The sequence below is a fragment of the Staurois parvus genome, unplaced genomic scaffold (assembly GCF_062004578.1).
Source record: "Staurois parvus isolate SC_StPar_1 unplaced genomic scaffold, SC_StPar_1.0 ptg000455l, whole genome shotgun sequence".
Taxonomy (NCBI): domain Eukaryota; kingdom Metazoa; phylum Chordata; class Amphibia; order Anura; family Ranidae; genus Staurois; species Staurois parvus.
The window spans coordinates 600676-626089 of NW_028318251.1; the positions used below are offsets into that span (position 1 = coordinate 600676).

Sequence of the window (25414 nt, forward strand, 5' to 3'; positions counted from 1 at the left end):
GAAAAATGGATGGAGGACATAGTTGTGGATTGGGAATGGTTAGATGGGGGAGACGTTACGGTGATTGGTGAGCAAGGGCCCTTCTCACTTTCTGGTCTGACAGGGTTAGGAATTTGATCTTTGTGTTCCCCGTAGGGAAGGTCATAAAAATGGATGGAGGACATAGTTGTGGCATGGGAATGGTTAGATGGGGGAGAAGACAGGCCATCGGTGATTGTTTCTAGTGGAGTTACGATGATTGATGAGGAAGAGTCATTATCTTCTGGTCTGACGGGGTTAGGAATTTGATCTTTGTGTTCCCTGTAGGGAAGATCAGAAAAATGGATGGTGGACATAGTTGTGGATTGGGAATGGTTCAATGGGGGAGAATACAGGCCGACAATGATTGTTTCTAGTAGAGTTACGGAGATTGGTGGGGAGGGGTCCTTATCACTTTCCTGTCTACTTAGATTGTTGGTTGTGTGTCTCAAGCAGTTGAACAGTCTGTTAAGATCAGCTGTGACCAAGATCTGGAAGGTGGAGTTGAAGTTGCCCTTGTGTTGTGCGGGGTAACATTCAGATTTGGCTTTGAAGTTCATCGTTCTACAACTAGATAGGATGTCAATCTCTTCTGGGGGACATTTGAATTGTTTTGAAGAGTGTATCGTGAGTGTGGTGGAGCAGGTAGGAAGATCTAAAAAATGGATGGAGGATATAATTGTGGACTGGGAATGGTTGGATGAGGGAGAAGATAAGCAATCGGTGATTGGTGTGCAGGGGTCCTTCTCACCTTCTGCCATGACAGGGTTAGGAATGTGATCTTTGTGTTCCCCATAGGGAAGATCACAAATATAGATGGACATAGTTGTGGACTGGGAATGGTTGGATGAGGGAGAAGATGAGCTGTCAGTGATTGTTTCTAATGGAGTAATGGTGATTGGTGTGCAGGGGTCCTCACTTTCTGGTCTGACAGGGTTAGTTATTTGACCCTTGTGTTCCCCACAGGGAAGATCACAAAAATAGATGGACATAGTTGTGGATTGGGAATGGTTAGATAGGGGAGAAGACAGGTCGTTGTGATTGTTTCTAGTGGAGTTACAGTGATTGGTGAGGAAGAGTCCTTATCTTCTGGTCTGACAGGGTTAGGAATTTGATCTTTGTGTTCCCCATAGGGAAGGTCATAAAAATGGATGGAGGACATAGTTGTGGATTGGGAATGGTTAGATGGGGGAGATGACAGGCCGTCAATGATGGTTTTTAGTAGAGTTACGGTGATTGGTGTGGAGGGATCCTTATCACTTTCCTGTCTACGTAGATTGTTGGTTGTGTGTCTCAAGTAGTTGGTCAGTCTGTTAAGATCAGCTGTGACCAAGGTCTTAGCTTTGAAGTCCATCGTTATACAACTAGATAGGATGTCAATCTCTTCTGGGGGACATTTGAGTTGTTTTGGAGGGTGTATCGTGATTGTGGTGGAGCTTGTAAGAAGATCTAACAAATGGATAGAGGACATGGTTGTGGACTGGGAATGGTAGGATGAGGGAGAAGATGAGCCGTCAGTGATTGTTTCTAATGGAGTAATGGTGATTGGTGTGCAGCGGTCCTTCTCACCTTCTGTCCTGACAGGGTTAGGAATGTGATCTTTGTGTTCCCCATAGGGAAGATCAAAAAAATAGGTGAAGGACATAGTTGTGCATTGGGATTGGTTAGATGGGGGAGAATACAGGCCGTCGGTGATTGTTTCTAGTGGAGTTATGGTGATTAGTGAGGAGAAGTCCTTATCTTCTGGTCTGACGGGGTTAGGAATTTGAGCTGTGTGTTCCCCATAGGGATGATCAGAAAAATGGATGGAGGACATAGTTGTGGATTGGGAATAGTTAGATGGGGAAGACGTTACGGTGATTGGTGAGCAAGGGCCCTTCTCACTTTCTGGTCTGACAGGGTTAGGAATTTGATCTTTGTGCTCCCCATAGGGAAACCAAGTCCTCATGGCAAAATTATGGTGTTTAGAATCTGCCCAGTGTGCTGGGATTCTGCGGTTTGCAAATGTTCTGGTCGTATTTCTATACAAAATCTTCATGTTGACTATATTCTTTTTAAAAGTTCTTATCTGATCATCCTTACACTTTCTCAATCATATATACACCTTTTTTATTTAGATTTACCCCGTTTCTAGATACCTATACTTAGCATACCTACTGCAGATACTCATTGTACACCTTTATGGTCATATTTCAGCCCTAAAGAAGGGGGAGGCAATACCCCCGAAGCGCGTTGGTTCAAGTTGTACGTTTTTATACTTTCAATAAGCGATTGTGTTTTCCCATCAAGGGTCGCATTATTCCGGACACCAGGCGCTCCTCCTTCCTCAAACATATAAGGAGAATGGAACTGTATGACCATATAGATCCAGGGCCACATTTGGAGGCCAATGCCTTGAGTTGGAAAGGGGAAAGGGGGCAAGGAGACGCACAAAAGGAAAAATGTATTCTTTGTGTAAATGTTATAATTTTTTGTTGCCTCGTATGACCAACTCTGCATCTTTATGGGTATAACCAGAGCCGTGGATAAGGAGGTACCATCAGCCTTCCTGCACGGGGCCCAGACCAGCAAGGGGCCCAGGCAGCTGGGAGAACCACATGTGGGCGGGGGGTACTCGGCATGGCGGGGGCTAATAACTGGAACCGATCCCCTCTTTCAGCTGCTGCAGAGAAAGCCATACAGGGAAGCGGTTCCGGTAATTGCCCCCCCATCACCCTCCCTGTGCACCCTACCTTTCCCCCTGCTGCCCAGGCCCCCGTGTGCCTACTCCCCCTCGGCTTCCCTCCTCTCCTTCCCACCGAAGCCGCAAGCACATCATAGGATTCTTCAGGATGGAGAGTGGGGGAAGGGTCCGGTAATTATATCACATTTACCAGCCCCTTTCCTGAATGAACACAATAAGTGATCGGTTCCAATCTGGCTTTCAGCTACTGCAAAGAGAGCCATACAGGGGAGCGGTTCCAGTAATTGCCCCCTGCTGCACCCATCACCCTCCCTGTGCACCATACCTTTCCCCCTGCTGCCCAGGCCCCCCTGTGCGCCTACTCCCTGTGGCTTCCCTCCTCTCCTTCCCGCCGCAGCTGCAAGCACACCATAGGATCCTTCAGGATGGAGAGTGGGAGATGGGTCCGATAAATATGTCACATTTACCAGCCCCATCCTTTCCTGAATGAACACAATGAGTGATTGGTATGCTGTGTTCATTCATAACTGAAGCATAGCAAACTGGGTTTTTTTTGGGGGGGGGGGTAGCTGTCAGGTTGGCTGTATGGGGCCCCATGGTTTCTAACAGCAGCCTTGGGTAAAACCTATGAGGGAAGGGTGCAGAAGATGCAGAGAGGAGTCCCTCACAAGACTCTCTGAAGTTCTTCTACCCACAACATCCTCTTCCTTCTCTTCAGTCTTTCGATTAGCAGACTGCAGGGTGTGACAGGAGTCACTTTAGGTGGGGGGCCCATGGAACACAGCTCACTTCGGAGGGGTGGGGAGACCCCTATCTCAGCTCCCCATATCCCTCTTATGTGTAAGTCACCCTGTGCCTGTTAGGGGTACAGGGTGATCTGTCCTAATATTGGGGTGGGGGGGTTGTTCATTGTTTAATGCCATGTGGTTGCATCCCATTGTTCTATTGTGTGTCTTGCTTGGGAGCAAACTATTATGGGATGTGTTTGTGTATTGGCTTGGCGGGGGATAGTGTCTGCTGATGTGTCTCTTGTTGCTAGATGTGATTTGCCCCGCCCTGTGTCACTATGCAGGGAGGGGGGCGGTTCCCTTGAATGTATATATCTTGTACCTGTGTTAAAATAAAGGAGTTTATTTCCTGGTTTCCTTCCAAGTCTGGTGTCGTCTGGTCTTGTATGGTCAGCGGTGGTGTCTGTGGTCGATGTTCGGACAGGGAAGCGGTATTATAACGGAAGTACCCAAGTGCAGTCGGGGTCCGGTTCTGTTACACAGGATCTAACAGGAGCTCATAACCGAACTGCCTCTTACAACACTCTGATTTGAATTTCTGCAACCATGTTAGGTCAGGATCAGGGGCAAAGGGGTGGAGCTTAAAGAAAAAATGGTGGAGGCCCATCAAATAATGAAATTATTTCCTCAAGCATTAAAGCAGCACTCCTGAAACAACCCTGATGATGGCGCTATTTATAAAATGAACCCGGTAAGCACCCCCGGGGGCAGCCTGCGGCACTCACCTCTTCAGGAACGATGGTGAGTGGGTACTTGTCATCGGACAGGAAATTAAAGATGCACCACACCTTGAAGGCGCTGTCCTCACTGATACACAGGGGACCTCTGACCAGATGCTTCTTGGCGCACAGAGTCCAGCACATCCTATAGAACTCCACCTTGTCGAAGTCTCCCTGAACCTGAGGAATACAATGGAGAAAAAAAAAACCTCATGAATCCAATTATTGGAAAGACTTTCAGGTCAGGTGGGTCTACGCTTTACACAGCGCACAGTATTAATTATAAAGTGATACAAAAGTGATACAAACTGGATTGTATCCAAAGAGTATTCTCCTATTTTTGGATGATTCTTCTTTTTTTTTTTTTTCTTCCCGTTGGGAGTAGATAGAGGGCGAGGCAGCCATCTTGGGGACACTCAGACTATCATACTAGGGCCAATGTAGGGAGAAGCCAATTAACCTTCCAGCAAGTCTTTGGAGTGCAGGCACAAGGAGGAGATGCAAACTCCATGCAGATTTTAGTCTCCGGCCTCATTCGCACAGGCATTTCCATCCTTCCACCCATGTGAAGGGCCATCTTCATCGGCAGTCGGTTCAGTTCAATACACTAGAAAAACACATGCGGCCCAGACTTTTAAAGGACACGTATGGAGAAAGTTGTTGTCTAGCACAGAGGGAAAGAAAAAAAAAAAAAAAAAACTTTAGCAACAAACATAATATACTTACCTGCTCTCTGTGGTGGTTTTGCACCAAGCAGCCCCAATCCTCCTCTTCTCGGGTCCTCCCCCCCTGCTGAGTGCCCCCATAGCATGCCGCTTGCTCTGGGGGCACTCATGCAGGCTAGCTCCAGAGCCCTGTTCTGTGAGTCTGTTGACCGCCCAGCCTCGCCCCCTGCTACATTCTCACTGGCTCCAATGCCTCCCACTGCTGTCTCTGAGCCAATGAGGAAAGAGAGGTGGGAGAGACGCTGCTCTTGTGCACATCCTCCGCTAGCGCTCCTGGCTCCCCCCCCCCCTTCCTGAAAGCCCCCATAGCATGCCTCTTGCTCTGGGGGCACTCGTGCAGGCTAGCTCCAGAGCCCTGTTCTGTGAGTCCATTGACAGCCCAGCCTCACCCCCTGATCCATTCTCATTGGTTCCATTGGCTCCTGCTGTCTCTGAACCAATGAGGAGGGAGAGAGGCTGGAGAGACACTGCTCTTGTGCACATCCTCCGCTGGCGCTCCTGGCTCCTCCCCCCCCCCCCCCCGAGTGCCCCCATAGCATGCCGCTTGCTCTGGGGGCACTCATGCAGGCTAGCTCCAGAGCCCTGTTCTGCGAGTCCGTTGACAGACCAGCCTCGCACCTTGCTCCATTCTCATAGGCTCCAATGGCTCCCGATGCGGTCTCTGAGCCAATGAGGATGGAGAGAGATGGGAGAGACGCTGCTCTTGCGCACATCCTCCGCCAGCGCTCCTGGCTCCTTCCCCCCAGCTGAGTGCCCCCATAGCATGTCGCTTGCTTTGGGGGCACTTGTGTTGTCTCTGGACCAATGGGGAAGGAGAGAGGCGGGAGAGACGCTGCTCTTGTGCACATCATTGGATCTAGATCGGGTTCAGGTAAGTAATGGGAAGACTGGGGGGGGGGGGGAGAGAAAGCTGCACACAAGAGGTTTCCTACTTTCATGCATAGAATGCATGAAGGGTAAAAAAAAACTTCATGCACCCTGGGGGGCAATTAAATAACGCTGGTAGCCTTAGCTGTGTAAAGTCACGTTAAAAATGCTTTTCAGCGGATTTTAGCATTTTTTGCATTAGCGTTTGGCCGCATTTTTCTACATTTGCATTTTTTTTTTTTTACAAAAAATTTTTGCTCAAACAAAAAAAAAAAAAAAAAGTACAAAAAACACCAGTTTGCTGCGTTTTTCAGCATTAGAGTCTTTTTGACCATGTAAAGTCATGTTAAAAATGTGAGTTTTTCAGCTTTTTTTAGCGTTTTTGCATTAGCATATAGCATCATTTTGCCACATTTTCCCATGATTAGCGCGGTTTTCCCAGATTTGTGGTTTTTAGGATTTTTTAGAGGTTTTTTTTTTATTCAAAAAAACCTCCAAAACCGCCGGTGTGCTGCGTTTTACCGCGTTAGAGCATTTTTACAGCTAAAAGCCCTCACGCACACGGGACGTTTTGATAATGCTGGTAACGTTAGCTATGTAAAGTCAGTTTTTCAGCTTTTTTGCATTAGAGTTTAGCTGCGTTTGCGGTTTTAAAGTTTTTTTTTTTGACCAGAACAATAAATTGGGGGGTCAAAAAAAGTCCAAAAACACTGGTTTGCTACATTTTTCAGCATTAGAACGTTTTTACAGCTAAAAAACTCCTCTATAAATCCTCTAGTCCAGGGTTTCTTTCCCACCAAAAAAACGTTGATTCCAGTCTATGTGTGCATGGACACAGGATAACATGCTGGGGGGGGTTTACTGGCTGTAGAGAAAAAAAACAAAAACGCCAAAAGCCAGAAACAGCCGCTGTAAAAACGTCCCGTGGGCACAAGGACTTAGAAACACTTTAATAACAGATAAACATGCATAGCGTCTCATCAGTCAGTCTTATGTCCATATAAGCACAGTGGCTGAGTGGTTAGCACTTCCGCCTGGCAGTACTCGGGTCGTTGGTTCAAATCCCAACCATGGCACCACCTGCCTAGAGTTTGCATGTTCTCCCTGTGCCTGCGTGGGCTTCCTCCCACACTCCAAAGATAGGTTAATTGACCCTAGTATGTATGAATGAGTCTGGGACCTTAGATTGTAAGCACCTTGGGGGTGGGTACTAATGTGAATGTACAATATATATGTAGAGTGCTGTGTAAATTGTTGGCGCTATATAAATACCTGAAATAAATAATTGGTCAATAACTTGGTTCATATTTAAATTATACATCATTCTTTTTAAAAAGATGACAAAATCCACAGGAAAAGGCTCAACGAGTTTTGAACGCTTGTCTTCCTCAGGGGCACAGGTAGGTAGTATCTGCTACTGGTTTGGGTTCAGATCCCAGTTTAGACAAAGGAGTCATGACTCCTCCATCAGAAGCCCAGGTTCCAATCAGACAAAGTGAGCCTCGAAGCCGGCAGCTGCTGTATAGTCCCTTAGCTAAAAGATGACAATTCACAGGAAATGGCTCAACGAGTTTCGAATGCTTGTCTTCCTCAGGACCACAGGTAGATAGTATCTGCTACTGCTAGTGGTTTGGGTTCAGATCCCAGTCCGGACAAGGAGCCATGATGCCTCCATCAGATGCCCAGGTTCCAATCAGACAAAGTGAGCCTCGAAGCCGGCAGCTGCTGTATATAACCTTGGCTAAAAGATGACAATTCACAAGAAATGGCTCAACGAGTTTCGAACGCTTGTCTTCCTCAGGACCACAGGTAGATCGTATCTGCTAGTGGTGTGGGTACAGATCCCAGTCCGGACAAGGAGCCATGACGCCTCCTTTATCAGAAGCCCAGGTTCCAATCAAAGTGAGCCTCGAAGCCGGCAGCTGCTGTATAGTCCCTTAGCTAAAAGACGACAAAACTCACAGGAAATGGCTCAACGAGTTTCGAACGCTTGTCTTCCTCAGGACCACAGGTAGATCGTATCTGCTACTGCTAGTGGTGTGGGTACAGATCCCAGTCCGGACAAGGAGCCATGACTCTTCCTTCAGGTTCAAATCAGAAAAAAGTGAGCCTTGAGCCGGCATCGGCTGTATAGTCTCTTAGCGAACACATAGTGCTCAACAGAACCATTTTCATGTATTACATGTTTTTTTAGAAGGTCAAAAATAGCATAGTAACAATACAATACAGCTGAAACTGAAAAAACATTCCAAAAACTATTTTTGTTTCTATGTACACATAAAATGTATTAGGTAACTGGAGAGTACCTTTAAGTGGACTATAAACAGCCGGTAATCTTTGTCTGGAGGGTAAACACAGCTTGGCAACGACTACCGTCAAGTCTGGGTGTAGTCTCGCGTCTATTTTTACTTTGGGAAAATCCCACACTTAGCTCAACGTTTTACAAGAAGAAACGCCGAGACAATAAACACAGACCTCCCCGGCGCGGGACCTCTACTGAAAATGTCCAAATCATTTCGGTATCCTATACCTGGCTGTGTCTCGGGACGGATTCTTTTATTGCGTTTTATATTTTCAGCATTTATTTAATGCTAGTTTTTTTTTTTTATATATAGCATTACAAAGTACATTAAACCATTTACATCTGTCCCCATACCCCACTGGGACTCGGTGTTTATTGTTCCCGCCATATTCATATACAAGATAGGGGCAATTTGGTGAAAATAGGCCAGTTAACCGGCTAGTATGTTATTTGTGGGGGGGAATTGGAGCAAATCAAACCTCATGGGAACATTGTCCTCAATGGGCCCTGAACTAAAACACAGACACCATCCTGCCCCATGAATTAGACAAGCTTCCCACAGGAATAGCAGATACAAGGAGGCACATTCTCCAAAACAAAGAAACCACCACTGGTCCTGACTAAGCACTACATATAAAATGTCCAGAAGGGAAGGAAATTGGAGCAACACAAACTCCATGGGAGCATTGTCATTGGTGGGTCCAGGGAAAAACATGGCCACCATGCTGCCACATGTATTGGACATGCTCCCTACAAGAAGAGCAGAGAGAAAGAGGAACAATCTCCAACACAAAGCAACCACCACTGGTCCTGCCTAAGCACGGTCTACATCTAAAATGGCCAGAAGGAAAGGAAATTGGAGAAACAAACACTCCATGGGAGCATTGTCATTGGTGGGTCCAGGGAAAACCGCGGCCATTATGCTGCCACATGTATTGGACATGCTTCCTACAAGAAGAGCAGAGAGAAGGAGGAACAATCTCCGACACAAAGCAACCACCACTGGTCCTGCCTAAGCACGGTCTACATCTTACATGGCCAGAAGGGAAAGAAATTGGAGCGACCCAACACAAACTCCATTGAAACATTGTTATTGGTGGGCCCTAGGTGAAACACATAGCCTCTATGCTGCCCCATGTATTGGAAGAGCAGAGACAAGGAGAAAAATTCTCCAAAACAAAGCAACCACCACTGGGCCAGCCTAAGCACCATCCACATTTTAAATGGCCAGAAGGAAAAGGATTTGGCGCAAACCAACAAAAACTCTATAGTAGCATTGTCCTTGATGGGCCCCAAGCTAAATACATAGATATCATGCTGCTCCATGTATTGGACATGTTCCCTACAAGGGAAAGAGCAAAGACAAGGAGGAACCTTGTCCAACACAAATCAATCACCACCAGCCCTGCCTAAGCACCGTCTACATCTTAGAAGGCCAGAAGGGGAAGAAATTGGAGCGACCCAACACAACCTCCATTGAAACATTGTTATTGATGATCCAGATGCTGCCCCATGTATTGGAAGAGCTTCCAACAAGAAGAGAAGACAATTATTGCTCTCACACCAGCATGCAGGCCAATATGTGACATTTTCATACGTAGGCACCCCAATGGGTTTTTGTATGTGGATGCCCATTAGGTGAAGCAGGTTCAACTATTTTTTTTTTTTGGGGGGGGGGGGGTTAAGTGCTTTGGTGTAAAGTTATTTTTTGACAATTTGTTTTCCAAAAAAATTACTTATATCTCATAGGGGACAAAAAATCCCTTTAATAATGCCTTTGTGATAGATTTTGTATTCAGCCATCAGGGGTCTTTATATCCCTGATATCTCATCTGCCCTCCATTGGAGATAATGGAGTGCAGATCACAAATTCACCTTAAAAAGGAAGTAACGTTATACGTCTCTGGGTTCTGTACAGCTTGGGGAGAACAAACACACCTTCACTGGTCACCCTCCTCTCCATCCACCATGCCGGCCCCAGGCCCACAAGTGGGACTGTGAAACCCATGGAGGGAAGCATGGCGGGGAAAGTTGTGGACGGGGGACACTTCTGAGGGGTCAGAGAAAATCGATCTGATGGCTGTACCTCAATTTCACCAAAAATTGAAAAGTCAGCTTGTGACACATACACACACCGGCCACTTTATTAGGTCCACCTTGCTAGTCCTAGTTGGACCTTCTTTTGCCTTCATTCTTGGTGGCATAGATTCAACAAGGTGTTGGAAAAATTGCTCAGAGATTTTGGTCCATATTGTCATGATAGCAGATTTGTTGGCTGCACATCCATGAACCATTGATACAAGGCAGGATGGATCCACCACACCATGACACCACCACCACCAGCCTGAACCATTGATACAAGGCAGGATGGATCCACCACAACATGACACCACCACCAGCCTGAACCATTGATACAAGGCAGGATGGATCCACCACACCATGACACCACCACCACCAGCCTGAACCATTGATACAAGGCAGGATGGATCCATCACACCATGACACCACCACCACCAGCCTGAACCATTGATACAAGGCAGGATGGATCCCCCACACCATGACACCATCACCATCAGCCTGAACCGTTGATACAAAGCAGGATGGATCCACCACACCATGACACCACCAGCCTGAACCGTTATACAAGGCAGGATGGATCCACCACACCATGACACCACCAGCCTGAACCGTTATACAAGGCAGGATGGATCCACCACACCATGACACCACCACCAGCCTGAACCATTGATACAAGGCAGGATGGATCTATGCTTTCATGTGGTTTACGCCAATTTCTGACCCTACCATTTGAATGTTGCAGCTGAAATCCAGACTCATCAGACCAGGCAACGTTCTTCCAATCTTCTGCTTTCTAATTTTGGTGAGCCTAAGCGAATTGTAGCCTCTGTTTCCAGTTCTTAGCTGACGGGAGTGGCACCTGGTATGGTCTTCTGCTGCTGTAGCCCATCTGCTTCAAGGTTTGACATCTTGTGTGTGCAGAGACGGTATTTTGCATATCTTGGTTGAAATGAGGGGTTATTTGAGTTCCTGTTGCCTTTTTATCATCTATAACCAGTCTGCTCATTTTCCTCTGACTTCAACAAGGCATTTTCCTCCACACAACTGCCATTTACTGGATATTTTCTCCTTTTAAGACCATTCTCTGTAAACACTATAGATGGTTGTGTGTGAAAACCCTGTAGAGGAGAATTTTTTTTAAAACACTCGGAGCCGTCCATCTGGCACCAACAACCATGTTACGTTCAAAGTCACTTAAATCCCCTCTCTTCCCCATTCTGATGCTCAGTTTGAACGTCAGCAAGTCGTCTTCACCACGTTTAGATGCCCAAATGCACTGAGTTGCTGCCATGTGATTGGCCGATTAGCAATTTGCGTTACCAAGCAATTGAGCAGGTGGACCTAATAAAGTGGCCGATGAATGTACATAACCCCACGCCCCCCCATGTGGCTGTATTACTTCTCATCTCGGAGTAGACCAGCCAAATGTCCTTGGAGCTGCAATATGTTACCGATGAAGCTACACACAACAATATTTCAGGTTGGGAATGTTGAAATGCATGTAGTTTACTGATGCAAAGACCGGGGTGGGGAGTGTTCCTCATTTTCAGAAGTCCACTCATCCTATAAAGAAACATGAAGATCTCATTTGTATGCGGTCTGCAAACCTCCAATTCAATGGCCCATGTCATTAAAATTCCACATACCTATTAATAATGCGGAGAACGAGTATATCTGCGTCCATCTGCAAGGCTGGGGAGGGGATTCATACCGGAAAATAAATCTCAAAATGTTGCTCCTCAAAGGGCTGCCTATAAAAATTGAGATATTTGTGTGGAATAGCGGAATACGGGGTGGTAAGAAAATTTTAAAAAGAACTTTTATTGCCCTTCCAACACAGGTTTTGAACGCGCAGATTTTATTCCGGGCTCCGTGCCAAGGTGCCTCCAACGTACAATACGCTCAGTGTTGACCAAAAGCTCATTTCCTTTCTCCAAAATCAATAATTCATTTGCATCTGTGACAAGGAAGAGCTTTCTTCAACAGCTTGGCAAGAATCTCCGGCTCCCCCAGCAAAAACATGGGCTTTCACCACCGACCTGACACACATTCCGTAGCCACGGTGAGCCGGTTGCTTTTGGCTACTGCAGGCATGGACAAGGACGTCAAAGCATCTTCAGACTGCCAGAAATCCTGCACTGTGTCCCCGTGTGGTAGAAATACACTATATTGCCCCAAGTATTGGGCCCGCCCTCCATATCACGTGATTCAGGCGTTCCCAATCCCCTCCATATCACGTGGTTCAGGCGTTCCCAATCCCCTCCATATCACGTGGTTCAGGCGTTCCCAATCCCCTCCATATCACGTGGTTCAGGCGTTCCCAATCCCCTCCATATCACGTGGTTCAGGCGTTCCCAATCCCCTCCAGATCACGTGGTTCAGGCGTTCCCAATCCCCTCCAGATCACGTGGTTCAGGCGTTCCCAATCCCCTCCAGATCACGTGGTTCAGGCGTTCCCAATCCCCTCCAGATCACGTGGTTCAGGCGTTCCCAATCCCCTCCAGATCACGTGGTTCAGGTGTTCCAATCCCCTCCAGATCATGTGATTCAGGTGTTCCAATCCCCTCCATATCATGTGATTCAGGTGTCCCAATCCCCTCCATGGACACAGGTGTATACAATCAAGCCCCTAGGCATGCAGACGGCTTCTACAAACATTGGTGAAAGAATGGGTCGCTCTCAGGAGCTCAGTGACTCCAAGCGTGGTCCCGTGATAGGTGGTCACCTGTGCAATAAGTCCATCCGTGACATTTCCTGGCTACTAAATATTCCACGCTCAACTGTTAGTGGGATTATAACAAAGTGGAAGCCACTGGGAACAACAGCCACTCACATGACAGGGCGGGGTCAGCGCATGCTGAAGCGCACAGTGCGCAGAAGTCACCAACTGTCTGCAGAGTCAATAGCTAAAGACCTCCAAACTTGGTGTGGCCTTCAGATGAGCCCAACAACAGTGCGTAGAGAGCTTCATGGAATGGGTTTCCATGGTCGAGCAGCTGCATCCAAGCCTTCCATCACCAAGGGGGACTCATAAGGTGGACTCTGCTGTAAGTGGGAATGTAAGGGGGGACTCTGATAGGGACCCTTATGTAAGGGGAGACGTTAATGGGTCATCTGATATAAGGGGCGACTCCTAAGGCAGACTGATATAAAGAGAGGCTCTGATGGTGGACTCTGATGTAAGGGGGCCCCTAATGGGAACCCCTGATAGGGACACTAATGTGAGGGGAGACATTAATGGGTCATCTGATATAAGGGCGGACTCCTAAAGCAGACTATGACGTAAGGGGGCTCTGAGGGGGGACCTGATGTAAGGGGTGACTATAATATAAAGTGGGACTCATAAGGTGGACTCTGATGTAAGGGGGCCCCTAATGGGAACTCTGGTGTAGGGGGGAAGGGGGGGGGGGGGGGGGGGGACGGTGTCAACCCGTATAGGTTGCAGATCCATCCTGCGAGGATTGTCAGCATGCAACCTACACGAAAAGAAAAGCCGACAATCCCCGCAGAATGGGTTGAATCTGCGAATTGGGGAGCATAATGTATCCATTATACTCAATCCGCAGATCCGATCCATTCTGCGGGGATCGCCGGAGGGGATGTCACCGAGTGTTATCGCACCGGGTGACACCAACCCTAGGGACGCCCCTGAATATAGGGTACTGAAGTTTCTTGGGGTGTCACAGATGCACACAATTTCAAGTCTTGACATGTTGGGTAGCCAGGGGCGGACTGACAACTCATGGGGCCCCCGGGCAATAGGGGATCATGGGGCCCCTGTGTCATCGCCCACACCCAAAAAAGCCTATGAGGAGGAAAAAAGGTACCAGGGGCATCTCATGGGGCCCCCTACTGACCCCGGGCAGTGCCCAAGTACTCGAATGGTCAGTCCGCCCCTGTGGGTAGCTTTTTACCTCATCTTTTTTATTTGACCAAAATAATGGGAAATATGCTGCATTTGTGTGCCATAAAATAACTGTAGTTTAAAAAACAAAAAAAAAAAAAAAAAAAGACAACTCCCTCTATTTTATTCTCCAGGGTGTCTGATTTCAGAAAATGTAAAATGTTTGGGGAGTTTAAATAATCTTCATGCCTAGAACGATTTTGTTTAAAAAAAAAAGAAAAAAAAATTCCGAGGCTAAAGTGGTGAAGTTCATTGACTAAAAAGGTGAGAATTCAGTTTGCAGAGTGAACATGTTTTACTACATCAGCCCCAAAGTATGTACGGCTCAAGGCAGAAACAGGGAAAAGGCTACGCTGGAAGGAGAACAGGTTTGTCCGGGGTTCAAGGTTCAGCTTTTTGTGTCCCAGCGTGGCCCCAGGGAAACCCAGGGAAATTCTGCAGCAAACCCAGATGGGATGGATCAGAGCTCAGCCTCCCTGCCACATCAGCACCCACTGCTCTGTACAGCAAGGTATGGTGGGCCACTCCAACAAGACCCCTCAGAATAGATTGGGGGGAAAATGAAGCATTTTCTATTTGTACTTATACACCTATTAGAGGGGGGGGGGGGGTCCAGGCATTTTGTTTTACAAAAAAATATATAAAAAAGGGCCAAAAAAAAAGCCCCAAATTCTGCAGCGGAGGAGAGGAGGGGTGGATGGGAGGCAGCACGCCCTGGAGGGTGAAGTTCTGCTTTAACCTCCAGCATTGGTGTCAGCGGACGGATTAATACCCTCCATCAGTAATATCAGTGACAACAATTAAACCCCCAGAATTGGTGTCAGTGGACTGAATAACCACCTCCGTCAGTAATCACTATTAAACCTCCAGGATTGGTGTCAGCGGACTGATTAATACTTCATCAGATACTTCATATCATTAATATCAGTGACAACAATTAATCCTCCAGCATTGGTGTCACCGGACTGAATAATACCCTCCATCAGTAATATCAGTCACAACAACCAAATCCCCAGCATTGGTGTCAGTGGACTGAATAATAACCTCCGTCAGTAATCACTATTAAACCCCCAGCATTGGTGTCAGTGGACCTGCCAAAACCCTTTGAGAGGCTGAAAGCTGCTGCAGCTGGACGGTGCATGAAAGGAGAACCGCGGGGCGCAGACTAAGTGCAGTAGTAAAAACAACGATTTTATTAGACACAACGATCAGCAACTCACAAGAAAATGGAGTTCACGTCCTCATCACCCGTCTGATCCCGGATGGGGGTGTAGTCTCAGCGTGGTAAAGCTCAGGAATATTCAGAAGCGTCCATCCACCGCGGTAACCAGCTTGGAACGCAGATAGCACCAGACCGGAAGTGATGTCACCGGGAGGACGGTAGGAGGGGCGTAACGCGTTTCAAAGCTTCTGCTTCTTCCTCAGCGGCCAGGGACAGGGTACACCTGTGCGAGACTGAAGGGGAGGAGCCGGGACACCTGTGCAAGACTGAAGGGGAGGAGCCGGGACACCTGTGCAAGACTGAAGGGGAGGAGCCGGGACACCTGTGCAAGACTGAAGGGGAGGAGCCGGGACACCTGTGCAAGACTGAAGGGGAGGAGCCGGGACACCTGTGCAAGACTGAAGGGGAGGAGCCGGGACACCTGTGCAAGACTGAAGGGGAGGAGCCGGGACACCTGTGCAAGACTGAAGGGGAGGTGTGCTAGGAGTGGCGATTTGGGGGGGGATTTGTGTTGGGAGGGAGAAGTAATATAACAAAAACAAAAAAAAAAAAAGTTCTAGAGAAAAATCAATAAACCAGTCAAACTAAACACTTCTAAAAGTTATTCCCCCCCCCCATGCAATTTCACTCTCAGATTTCACAGGACCCCCTCCCCCCTATACTGCCCCCATCATTACACAGGACCCTCTCCCCATACTACCCCCATCATTACACTGGAACACAGGGCCCCCTCCCCCATACTACCCCCATCATTACACAGGACCCCCTCCCCTATACTACCTTCATCATTACAACCCCCATCATTGTACAGGACCCCCTACACCATACTACCCCCATCATTACAACCCCTATCATTACACAGGACCCTCACCCCCATAGTACCCCATCATTACACAAGACCCTCACCCCCATACTACCCCATCATTACACATAACCCCCTCCCCCATACTACCCCATCATTACACATAACCCCCTCCCCCATACTAGACCCATCATTACAACTCCCAGCATTACATAGGACCCCCTCCCCCATACTAACCCCATCATTAAACAGGAGCCCTCCTGATGTCAGGCGAACACCAGACACACCCTGTCGAACCCCCTGGCGAAGAAGTTCTTCAGCGGGCCGATGGTCTGCGGCTTGTTGGCCATGGTGAAGGAGTGCCTGGAACTGGCAGGCGCTCTCCCCAGACAAGGTTTACCTTACTGAGCTGGCCAATCACCACACAGGCTGCAGACATTACCCCCAACCAATCACCAGCGCCCCCAACATTCAATTCTGCCCTCATCTCCTGAGTGACAGCCAAATCCATTTATCAACTATTTGTGAGCCGCGCGGGCTCAAGGGACAGCTCAGCTACTTTGGGCCCTGCAACAATGATTGGACGTGGGGCAGCTGCCCCTTTTGCCCCACATTAAAGATGGCCCTGGTACTTGGATGAGTCTTCAGCATTCTAGAAGTCCTACTGGATGGGACTATCTCCTCCCAGCTCTACCATGACTGGGATAAATGAGAACATGGTCACCATGAACAGCAGGACCTGTCCATGTGGTCGGAGTCTACAGAAGAGTTTCCTTGTGTCACACCACCAGAGACTTGCCGACGCGGCCTAACTTTCCGAAGACTTTGTCTGCTCACATGACACGCGGTTGGATTAGGCGGTGAAGTTCCTCCGGTTATTTTTGGAACAATAAAAAGATCCTCTCTGGAAATCCTTTGTGATGAAGGAAGATGTGAACACCGGACTGTCTGAGGGACTCTGAATCCACACAGCCAACTGACATTGAGGAGGCACCTCCCAGAGGGCGCCACCAAAAGAGGCTGCTGAGGGCGCTGGGGGGGGTCATTATGAGAAATTTATTTTTCTAGTTCTGTATATAATGAAAACAAGTAGCAGTTGGTCAGTTGGGGGGTAGAAAAGTTAACCCCCCCCCAGAGCAGGGGCGGACTGACAACTCATGGGGCCCCCGGCAATAGGGGATCATGGGGCCCGTGTCCTCACCCACACTCAAAAGCTTATGAAAAGGTACCAGGGGCATCTCATGGGGCCCCCTACTGACCCTGGGCCCTTGGGCAGTGCCCAAGAGTCCGAATGGTCAGTCTGCCCCAGAGCAACCACAGCACACTGGCTGTGCACCCAAAGGGCGCGCGCTCTCACCAAATATGTATTTTTCAATGGCACACTAATATGCAGCCGCTCTGCCTCAAGGCCCAGACGCCAAGAGGCCACATATTTGCGTGTGTTCGGTGTCAAGAGGTTAAAGAAGAGCTCCACCCACAAGGGGAAGCTCCGCCTTAAGGCTTTGTCCCGCAAGCTGTCACAACCGGGTGCCCACACTAAGGATGTTGGCACCACGGAGAGAAGACGGCCGGTGAAACCAGCCGTGGTGAGGACACTGCTGGACCGAGGAACAGGTAAGTGGCTGTATTTTAAAATTCAGTTTTTGTAGCTGCAGTCTTTTATTTTTTTTATTCAACTGGAACTCTGGAGCTTTAAGAAACAGTTTAAAATCCAGTGTTTGGTGGAATGACTGTTAAAAATGGCTGTAAACCCTTCCATATACCCATGGAAGTGCCCAGCCTCAACAAATCTTCCTACATAAGTTGTACCTGTTTACCTGCGACCCTCTCACCTCTACCACCCTTCAAAGAGCAGAATTTACGCAACATTTCTGCACTTCAGAAGGCAGGGGGTGAGGATCTGATGTCGCACACTGCGCAGCATAGAGTGGAGTGTAATCTGAGATCTGAGTGGAGGGAAAGGACGCACACCCTCCCTCTACAGAGTCTCATCAGGAAACATGCACAACCAGGGGCGGACTGACAACTCAAGGGGCCCCCTGGGCAACAGGGGATCATGGGGCCAGTGTCCTCACCCACACTCAAAAAAGCCTATGAAAAAGGTACCAGGGGTATCTCATGGGGCCCCCTACTGACCTCAGGCAGTGCCCGGGAGCCCAAATGGTCAGTCCGCCCCTGTGCACAGCTGAGACTTTCAATCGCCTGCTGTGTGCTGGGGAGGGGCATCTCCTAGCATAGCCGTCGGCATAAGCAGAATGAGAGAGGAGACCTAAATCACACTCAGCGGTTTGGATTGAGACAAGTACACACTGTAGAGGGGTATGCTTTGCTCATTTTTCATTTTAGAGGTTCACAACCACTTTAAATCATTATTAGCTTGACGGTGTTGTAACTTTATACATATACAGAAAGCAATATGACAGGGCAAATCTAAGAGGGGTGGATGGGGGAGGGGAGGGGTGGGGGGGGGGGGGTCTACCAGCCACAAAAAAAGTTCCCCCTCAGTGATGTACATATAGTGGAGCTTGATTACCCCAATACCATGTGGTTCCAGTTGATGTCACTGCTGTGAGTGTGATGACCTCATAGTCTGTTGTAAAAATGACGTCATGATGCTAACTGGACCCTAGTAGGGAAATACAACGGTCACAGAGTGGCCAAAATGTTTACAGAGAAACACCACCAGTTGCTCGGCCATCTCTACACATTTAAAGGTTCATCGTGTTTGAGAATTTTCGGCCACAAATCAAGACTCCATAACATCTCCTAACTGCCCGGCCAATAGGATTCTGGCACAGAAATGGTTTATTTTGGACACAATGTGTTATCTTTGTATAAACATCAATTAAAAATGCTATAAAAAGTATCATTGTCACTTCCTCTTTTGGAGTAACACTACCTGGACAGAGACTCTGAGGTTACTTTTTATAGCCTCGGGCTGAGAATCAAGGAAAGGAAATACAAAATTCAGATTTCTATGAATGTGGACAAATGTTACGGACGTGAAGAAATCCGGCTGATGATTAGGTGAGAATTCATTATCAAGATGGCGCGCGTACTGCGCATGCGCGGGCGGCCAATTACCGATCTAATGATCTACACTTTAAATAGATATGACGCATGGCACTGGCATGACGGCCAGCCTTTCCGAAGAAGTGCTGCAGCACGAAACGCGTTAGGGCCATTACGCCTTGTCGCCGTCACCTAACATAGGTCCGGCGGCCATCTTTTAAATTGTGAATGGTCAGTATACCGTTTTTGTGCACCTTTACTGCTTTTATTCTCATACCACGTGGATTTATAAATTGAATCATTTTTAAACTACTACACTACGGGCCGTTCTTTGGTTGGCTCCCCAGTGAGCTAACGTTCACTTCCAGAGCCCATTTTAGAGGATACAGGAGCCAAACCACATGTGGTACCAACCCAGAGGAGGGAGCTGTTCCAGTGATAGCTGACAAGCATCCACCCATCCATTAAGGAGACCTCTGCCTGGATTCCATCCACACACACCAAGGGAGACGTCTCTATAGCTGCTTACCATCCAGAGGGAGGAGAGTCTGTGAAAATGGCCCAACTCATCCATCCCATCCAGAGAGGGGGACCTCTGGTCAGACTGATTATATGCGTATTTAAAGATACGCATCTGGTGAGTGCGTATTTTTACTATTTATTGGCACGTCACCGGAATTTGAAGTCACCATCAACTCCTGTATCAAACACTTTATCACAAACTGTCACTAATTTTTAATATAGTTTTATATTATTAGACTTGGGAATATATATTTTTAAGCGCTGCACTTTACAGGATATACTATACACGATTTACAAAGCGTCAAACCGTTTGTTGTAGAGATTATTTTTAAACCATTTGGGAAATTCTTTTGCAGAGTGGTTCCAAAGTTTTCCTTTCACTTCATATGTCCCAGGATGCCGCAGGACCAGTTACGCTGTGCCACGTGAACTCACGCATGCGTAATGGAGACCCAGCTGTAATTCCTCTGGAAGTCACAGCCTGCTCCCATATCCAAAATGGTGGTGCCAGGGACTCGCAGCAATAAGAACAGGCTGCGGGAAAACAGCACTAGACTCCAGGAACCTGATATCTAAAGGTTCTACTGAGGTTCCTCTTTAATTGAGGTCAAAATTGTCCCAACAAGGTGGCATGGCAGCTGTAAAAGGTATGCTCCCAATAGAATGGAACTGCATGCAAAAATACCTACCTTAGTTCCAATGGTCCAAAGCTCTCTCCAGTGCCGGCATTCTCTCCCTTGGCTTCTTCTAGGTGCTGGTCTTCTAACACCTTGACTGGTCAGTGGATGTCCAAGAGCGCAGTCATCCTGGCACACAGGCAGTGCGCGCTCTACAGGAGATAGCGAACAGAGAGGTGCATTTTATTGCAGAGGAGACATTGCTTGTCTCTTTTGCAATGAAGAGCCCGCCTGTTCACAGTTTTTTATTTTTCTATTTCAAAACTTTTATTAAAGAAGTTTTTGTTTTTATAATACATGATACGCCCACGCAAGGGGCAGAGCGGAACAATAGCATACATAAGCAGATACAAATCAGCAGTGTCAGCACCTGTGGTAGTGAGCCCTTGTAGATAGTCAACTTGGGGTTCCCCAGGGCGCGGAGTCTAAGCCCCAGCCTGCTTCTTCACCAGAGCCCCTTATGGTGGGGATGGACGTGCAGCAAGCTGGGACCAGGTCGCGGCCCCCAGGTACGCCCAGCTGAGAATGAGGAGACCGCTCGTGGGAGCAGAGTACAATGGGAGGAGACAAAACGGAAATCTGATGGACTAGCCGAGGTCAGGACAGGTGGAAAACAAGCACAGTCAGAGAACGAAGCCGGGATCGGTACACAAGTAGTCAATGCAGGATACAGGCAATAGCAACACACAGGAGCTCAGACAACTAGGAAGTTGCTCAGGCAAAGTGGCCTAGACTGAGCATGTCTTATATAGGCAGGCAAACAAGGAGGCGGGACAGGAAGTGATGGAAGGGAAAGAAATAAATCCCAGAGAACAGCAGACGATGCCCATAGGTGAGCACAGACAAAACACACATGTGAAAGGGATCAGGAACAGCGCTGCAGCAAGGAAGTAAGAATACACAAACAAGAAACTGCAGGCCAACTTGTGACAAGCAGGGTGTATTAGCCAAATAATGACACCAAGGAGGGATGGCAAAAAGCCGAACCAAACAGTAGCAGCAGCAATCCATCCAATCCATTACCGAAAAAAAAAAAAAAAAAAAAAAAAAAAAAAAAAAAAAAAAAAAGGAAAAATCCCTACCGAGAAGTATCAACTCAGAACATATGGGAAATAAACCCAAACTAATAAAAAAGAAAAAGAAAAAAAAAAAAAAGTATAAGAACGTCGAAAGAAAGAAAGGGAGAAAAATTCAGGGAGAAAACATGGAAGAAAGGAAGACTAGAAAAATCACGGATCCAGGGCCAGCACAGGCAACGACTATAAGAGGCCATAGCTAGTAGGAGGCAGGGAATAACGTATCCAAGGTTCCCAAACCTTAAGGAATCTCGGATGAGAATCTTGAAGAACGGTAGACATCTGTTCATTGATCAGCATAGAATTCATCAGGGTCTTCACCCCCCGAAAGACAACCGAAGGGGTTCTCCAAGCTTGAGCTATAGCACGTTTGGCCAAAATGAATAGGTAGGATGCCAATTTGTGCTGAGACTTATACAGACCCGAAATTGGGCAATGCAGGAGGGCCACTCTTGCATCCTTACGGACCGTAATATGAACCAACGTTAGCAGCAAACCAAGAACCCTAGACCAGAAGCCCATCAATAGCGGGCAGGACCACCAGATGTGCAAGACGTCCCCATGTAGACCACAGTGCTGGAAACACCGATCTCCACCAGTCGGATTAAAGAGAGCAGTGCGAGGCGGGACAGTTTTTTATTTTTCAACTTTAGTTCAACATTGAACACAAAACTCAAGGGTCAAAAATTACCTGCCAAGTAGTGCCAACCTGGTTTTATCTTGGGGCACCTGGCTGTTCCGGCAAATAAACGCCTTTTGTTACTGGGATTGTAGGAATAGCCCAGAATGTGATTCTGAAAAAATTTAATCATTCTGTTCCCACGGCTCCAAACGCCACCCTCTGTACTTCCCAGGGAGGATGGCATCATAGATCAGAATCATGCCAGAATGTAATTTAATGCCTCCTTAAGGCAGCATGAAAAGCCTAATGAATTTGGTTGCACTTGGAGATTTACTGCACAGTTTCTTGGATGGCACCAACGTCTCACTGATTGGTTTTCCTCATGGTCTGCATTTCCTCTTAAAAATTCAAACCACTTTCTTCTCCTTTACAATTTTTTACATGAGATTAATCATAGAAAAGCAAAGTAAAATGACAAAAATCAACATTAAAAAGTGGTTTTCTGTTATGATTGAATGGCATCAAAAACTTTAGTGGAACGGCAATGGGTGCCTTCACAGCCCCTGTGTCACGGTCGGAGCTCAGGGTCAGAGACCAGTAACTATAGCAGCAGACCAACCAACAGGATAGGTAAACAAGCAGGTCACCCTGGGAAATGACGCAAGCTCACCCTAGGTGCGGGGTCTAAGCACTAACTGGTATTCACCAGAGCTCCTGATGGTGGAGATGGGTTTTGCTGCGTCTTAGTACCAGGTCGCAGTTCTCAGGATCTCCCCACAAGGAAGTGAGCAAGCCAGGATCCAGTAACAGATATGGCAGGTAGAGATCTAGCAGAAGCGTAGTCAGTAAAACAAGCCAGGGGTCGGTAACCAGTGATAGCAGGTTGGGATGAGGCAGAATCATAGTCAAGGAACAAGCCAAAGGCCGGTAGCAAAGATATGGACGGCAGCAGGAGAGACAAGAGCGAGATACTGGAGAAGGCACAATAATCTGGCAAACAGGACATGCAGAGACATGGCTTAAATCAGGAAGTTCATAGGAGGAACAAGGAGTTCAGCAGAAAACAAGGCAGGATTGTCCAATTAACTACTACTACTACTACTACTAATTGTCCAAAAAACTTGACGCATTTCCGGTTTCTATTCCGTACGTCTGACGTCACTTCCAGGGAGTGGAGCGCACGCTGAGCGGTGCGTTCCAGCGGCCATCTTTTGGGATCTGTATATGCGGTGTCTCTGTAGAGCTTCTGCTGTAACCTGGAGCTGTGATGTGAGATTCCATGGGAGGTTGCCTTGCATCTACTGTTCATCTGAAAGAAGCTGGTCCTAATAAATATGCCTTTTTAAAGTGAATTTAATGTGAGTGGCCTTAATCCTTGATTTCACTTATGAATGGTGTCTTACAATATTACACTATCTGAGATTTTTTCTCCCTGGTCGGATGGTGGAGCCTATGCTGGAGAGGAGGATTCCTATAGAGTGGATACGAAAGAGGGTTTAGGATCCCATAAATTCCTAAGAGGCGTTTTATTCACCTATATCTGGTGAGTGCATTTGATATTGGTTTTCACGGGTGGAAGGTGGAAGTTCCTTTATAATAGAAGAAGAATTTGAAAAATATTTATTTTTGCACAAATATTTTTTGAACTTTGGTTTATCTTAATGGACTTCACTATTGATCAATTTTTCATTTATGTTTGCACTTTGTATATTGATTTTATTTAGAGGTCTATGTTTGCGCTGTTTTTTCTTTATTTTTTCAGGATTGTCCAATTGATCGGGCAGAGTGATGTCCAACATCTCAGATAGTTCAGTGAGAAGCGTTACTGCCAGACACAGCCAAGGCCCCAGGTTCAAGTCCAGGCCTTGACACCCTGTGCCCGCTGTGGAGAATAAAGGGCAACTGTGGGTTATTTCATTGAGACAATGACTGATGTAACGGGAGGTCACAGCACTGGGGAGACCCATCACTTACTGTCATTCCGCCTCCTTCCTCTTTGCCAGTGCAGAAGCTAAGATGAGACACAGGAGTGCCTAGGCACAATCACATACCAGGAAGTGCTATTTGTCCGTAGGAATTCCAGAAAAAAAAAAGGGAAATTTCCAAGATACTGATTTGGCACTTCTAAATGTTCCCTATAGCAAAGTCTTCAATTTTGGGTCTACTTCAAAGCCAACATATTTCAGGGAAAGATAACAATGATGTTTTTTTAATAAAACTGAATGATCTCAAATACTTTAGTGGAATGGCAATGGGTGCCATCACATCCCCTGTGCCTACCGCGGAGAATGAAGGGAAACCTCAGATTGTTGTTGAGACAATGACTGATGTTACAAGAGGTCACAGCACTGGCGAGACTCATCACTTATGATTCCAAAGTGGTCACCTCTTTCTCCTCACTCTGCCTCCTTCCTCCTTGCCAGTGCATTAACTAGGATGAGACACAGAAATGCCTAGGCACACTCGCATACCAGGAAGTGCTATTTTTTTCAGGAGGAATTGCAGAACTTTTCAAGATACTGATTGGGCACAATTTCTAAATGTTCCCTATAACATAGAAAATCTTCACTTTTGAGTTTAGGTCTACTTCAAAGCCAACATCTTTCAGGGAAAGATACAAATTATGTTTTCTATTAAGATTGAATAGTATCAAAAACTTTAGTGGAACGGCGATGGGTGCCGTCACATCCCCTGTGCCTGCTGTGGAGAACAAAGGGCAACTGCAGGTCTTTAATGAGACCATGACTGATGAATCTACAGAGCAGAAACTGGCAAGGATCGGATGGTACAGAGATGACTTAGAAGGCATTATATGTTTCAGTCACTGAAATGTAAATTTTAAATCCCTTTGTTGGTTCCCAGAGATAATAACTAGATAGAGGACTAGTCTTACCTTGTCCAGAATGAATTTATTGAGGTAGGGCATGTAGCCCTGGTTAGACACTGGACCTTCGTCATCGTCTCTAAAGTGTTCTTCCAGGGCCACTGGATCATGAGGAACATTCAGCAGCGTGCAGAGGTTGTGTGAGAGGACCTGCAAGGACACAGAGAGGAGAATTTCATTACCTTTTTCACCTTTGTTTGGATAAAACTACAGATAAACAATGCAACTACAAAATTTCCAACTGGTTCCCAACTTATCCGAGCCTTCCCCAGTCCCAGGACTCATTCAGCACTGGAGTCCTCGACTGGATTTCTCTTAATGACGTTTACCACATTGAGCATCTGTGGAGGTTCTCTCAGAAGCCAAATATTATTCAATATACAATATATTGCCAAAGTATGGGGCCCGCCGGCCTTTCCACGCACATGACCTTTAATGGCCTCCCAGTCTTAGTCCGTAGGGTTCAATATTGAGTTGGCCTCGCCCTTTGCAGCTATAACAGCTTCAACTCT

At 47.1% G+C, this 25414-nt stretch overlaps 1 protein-coding gene across 1 annotated transcript in view; it reads right to left on the reverse strand.

Moving 5' to 3' along the window:
- Window positions 1-25052, reverse strand: part of LOC149452916 (switch-associated protein 70-like) — a gene marked incomplete at its 5' end in the record, with an annotated part of 76760 nt that extends 51708 nt beyond the window's left edge. Inside the window, 2 exons of the mRNA XM_089688817.1 lie at window positions 4215-4388; window positions 24912-25052. Of these exons, the coding sequence (XP_089544943.1) occupies window positions 4215-4388; window positions 24912-25052 (315 nt within the window). The remainder of the gene's footprint in view (window positions 1-4214; window positions 4389-24911) is intronic.
- Between the last annotated feature and the right edge of the window lie 362 nt (window positions 25053-25414).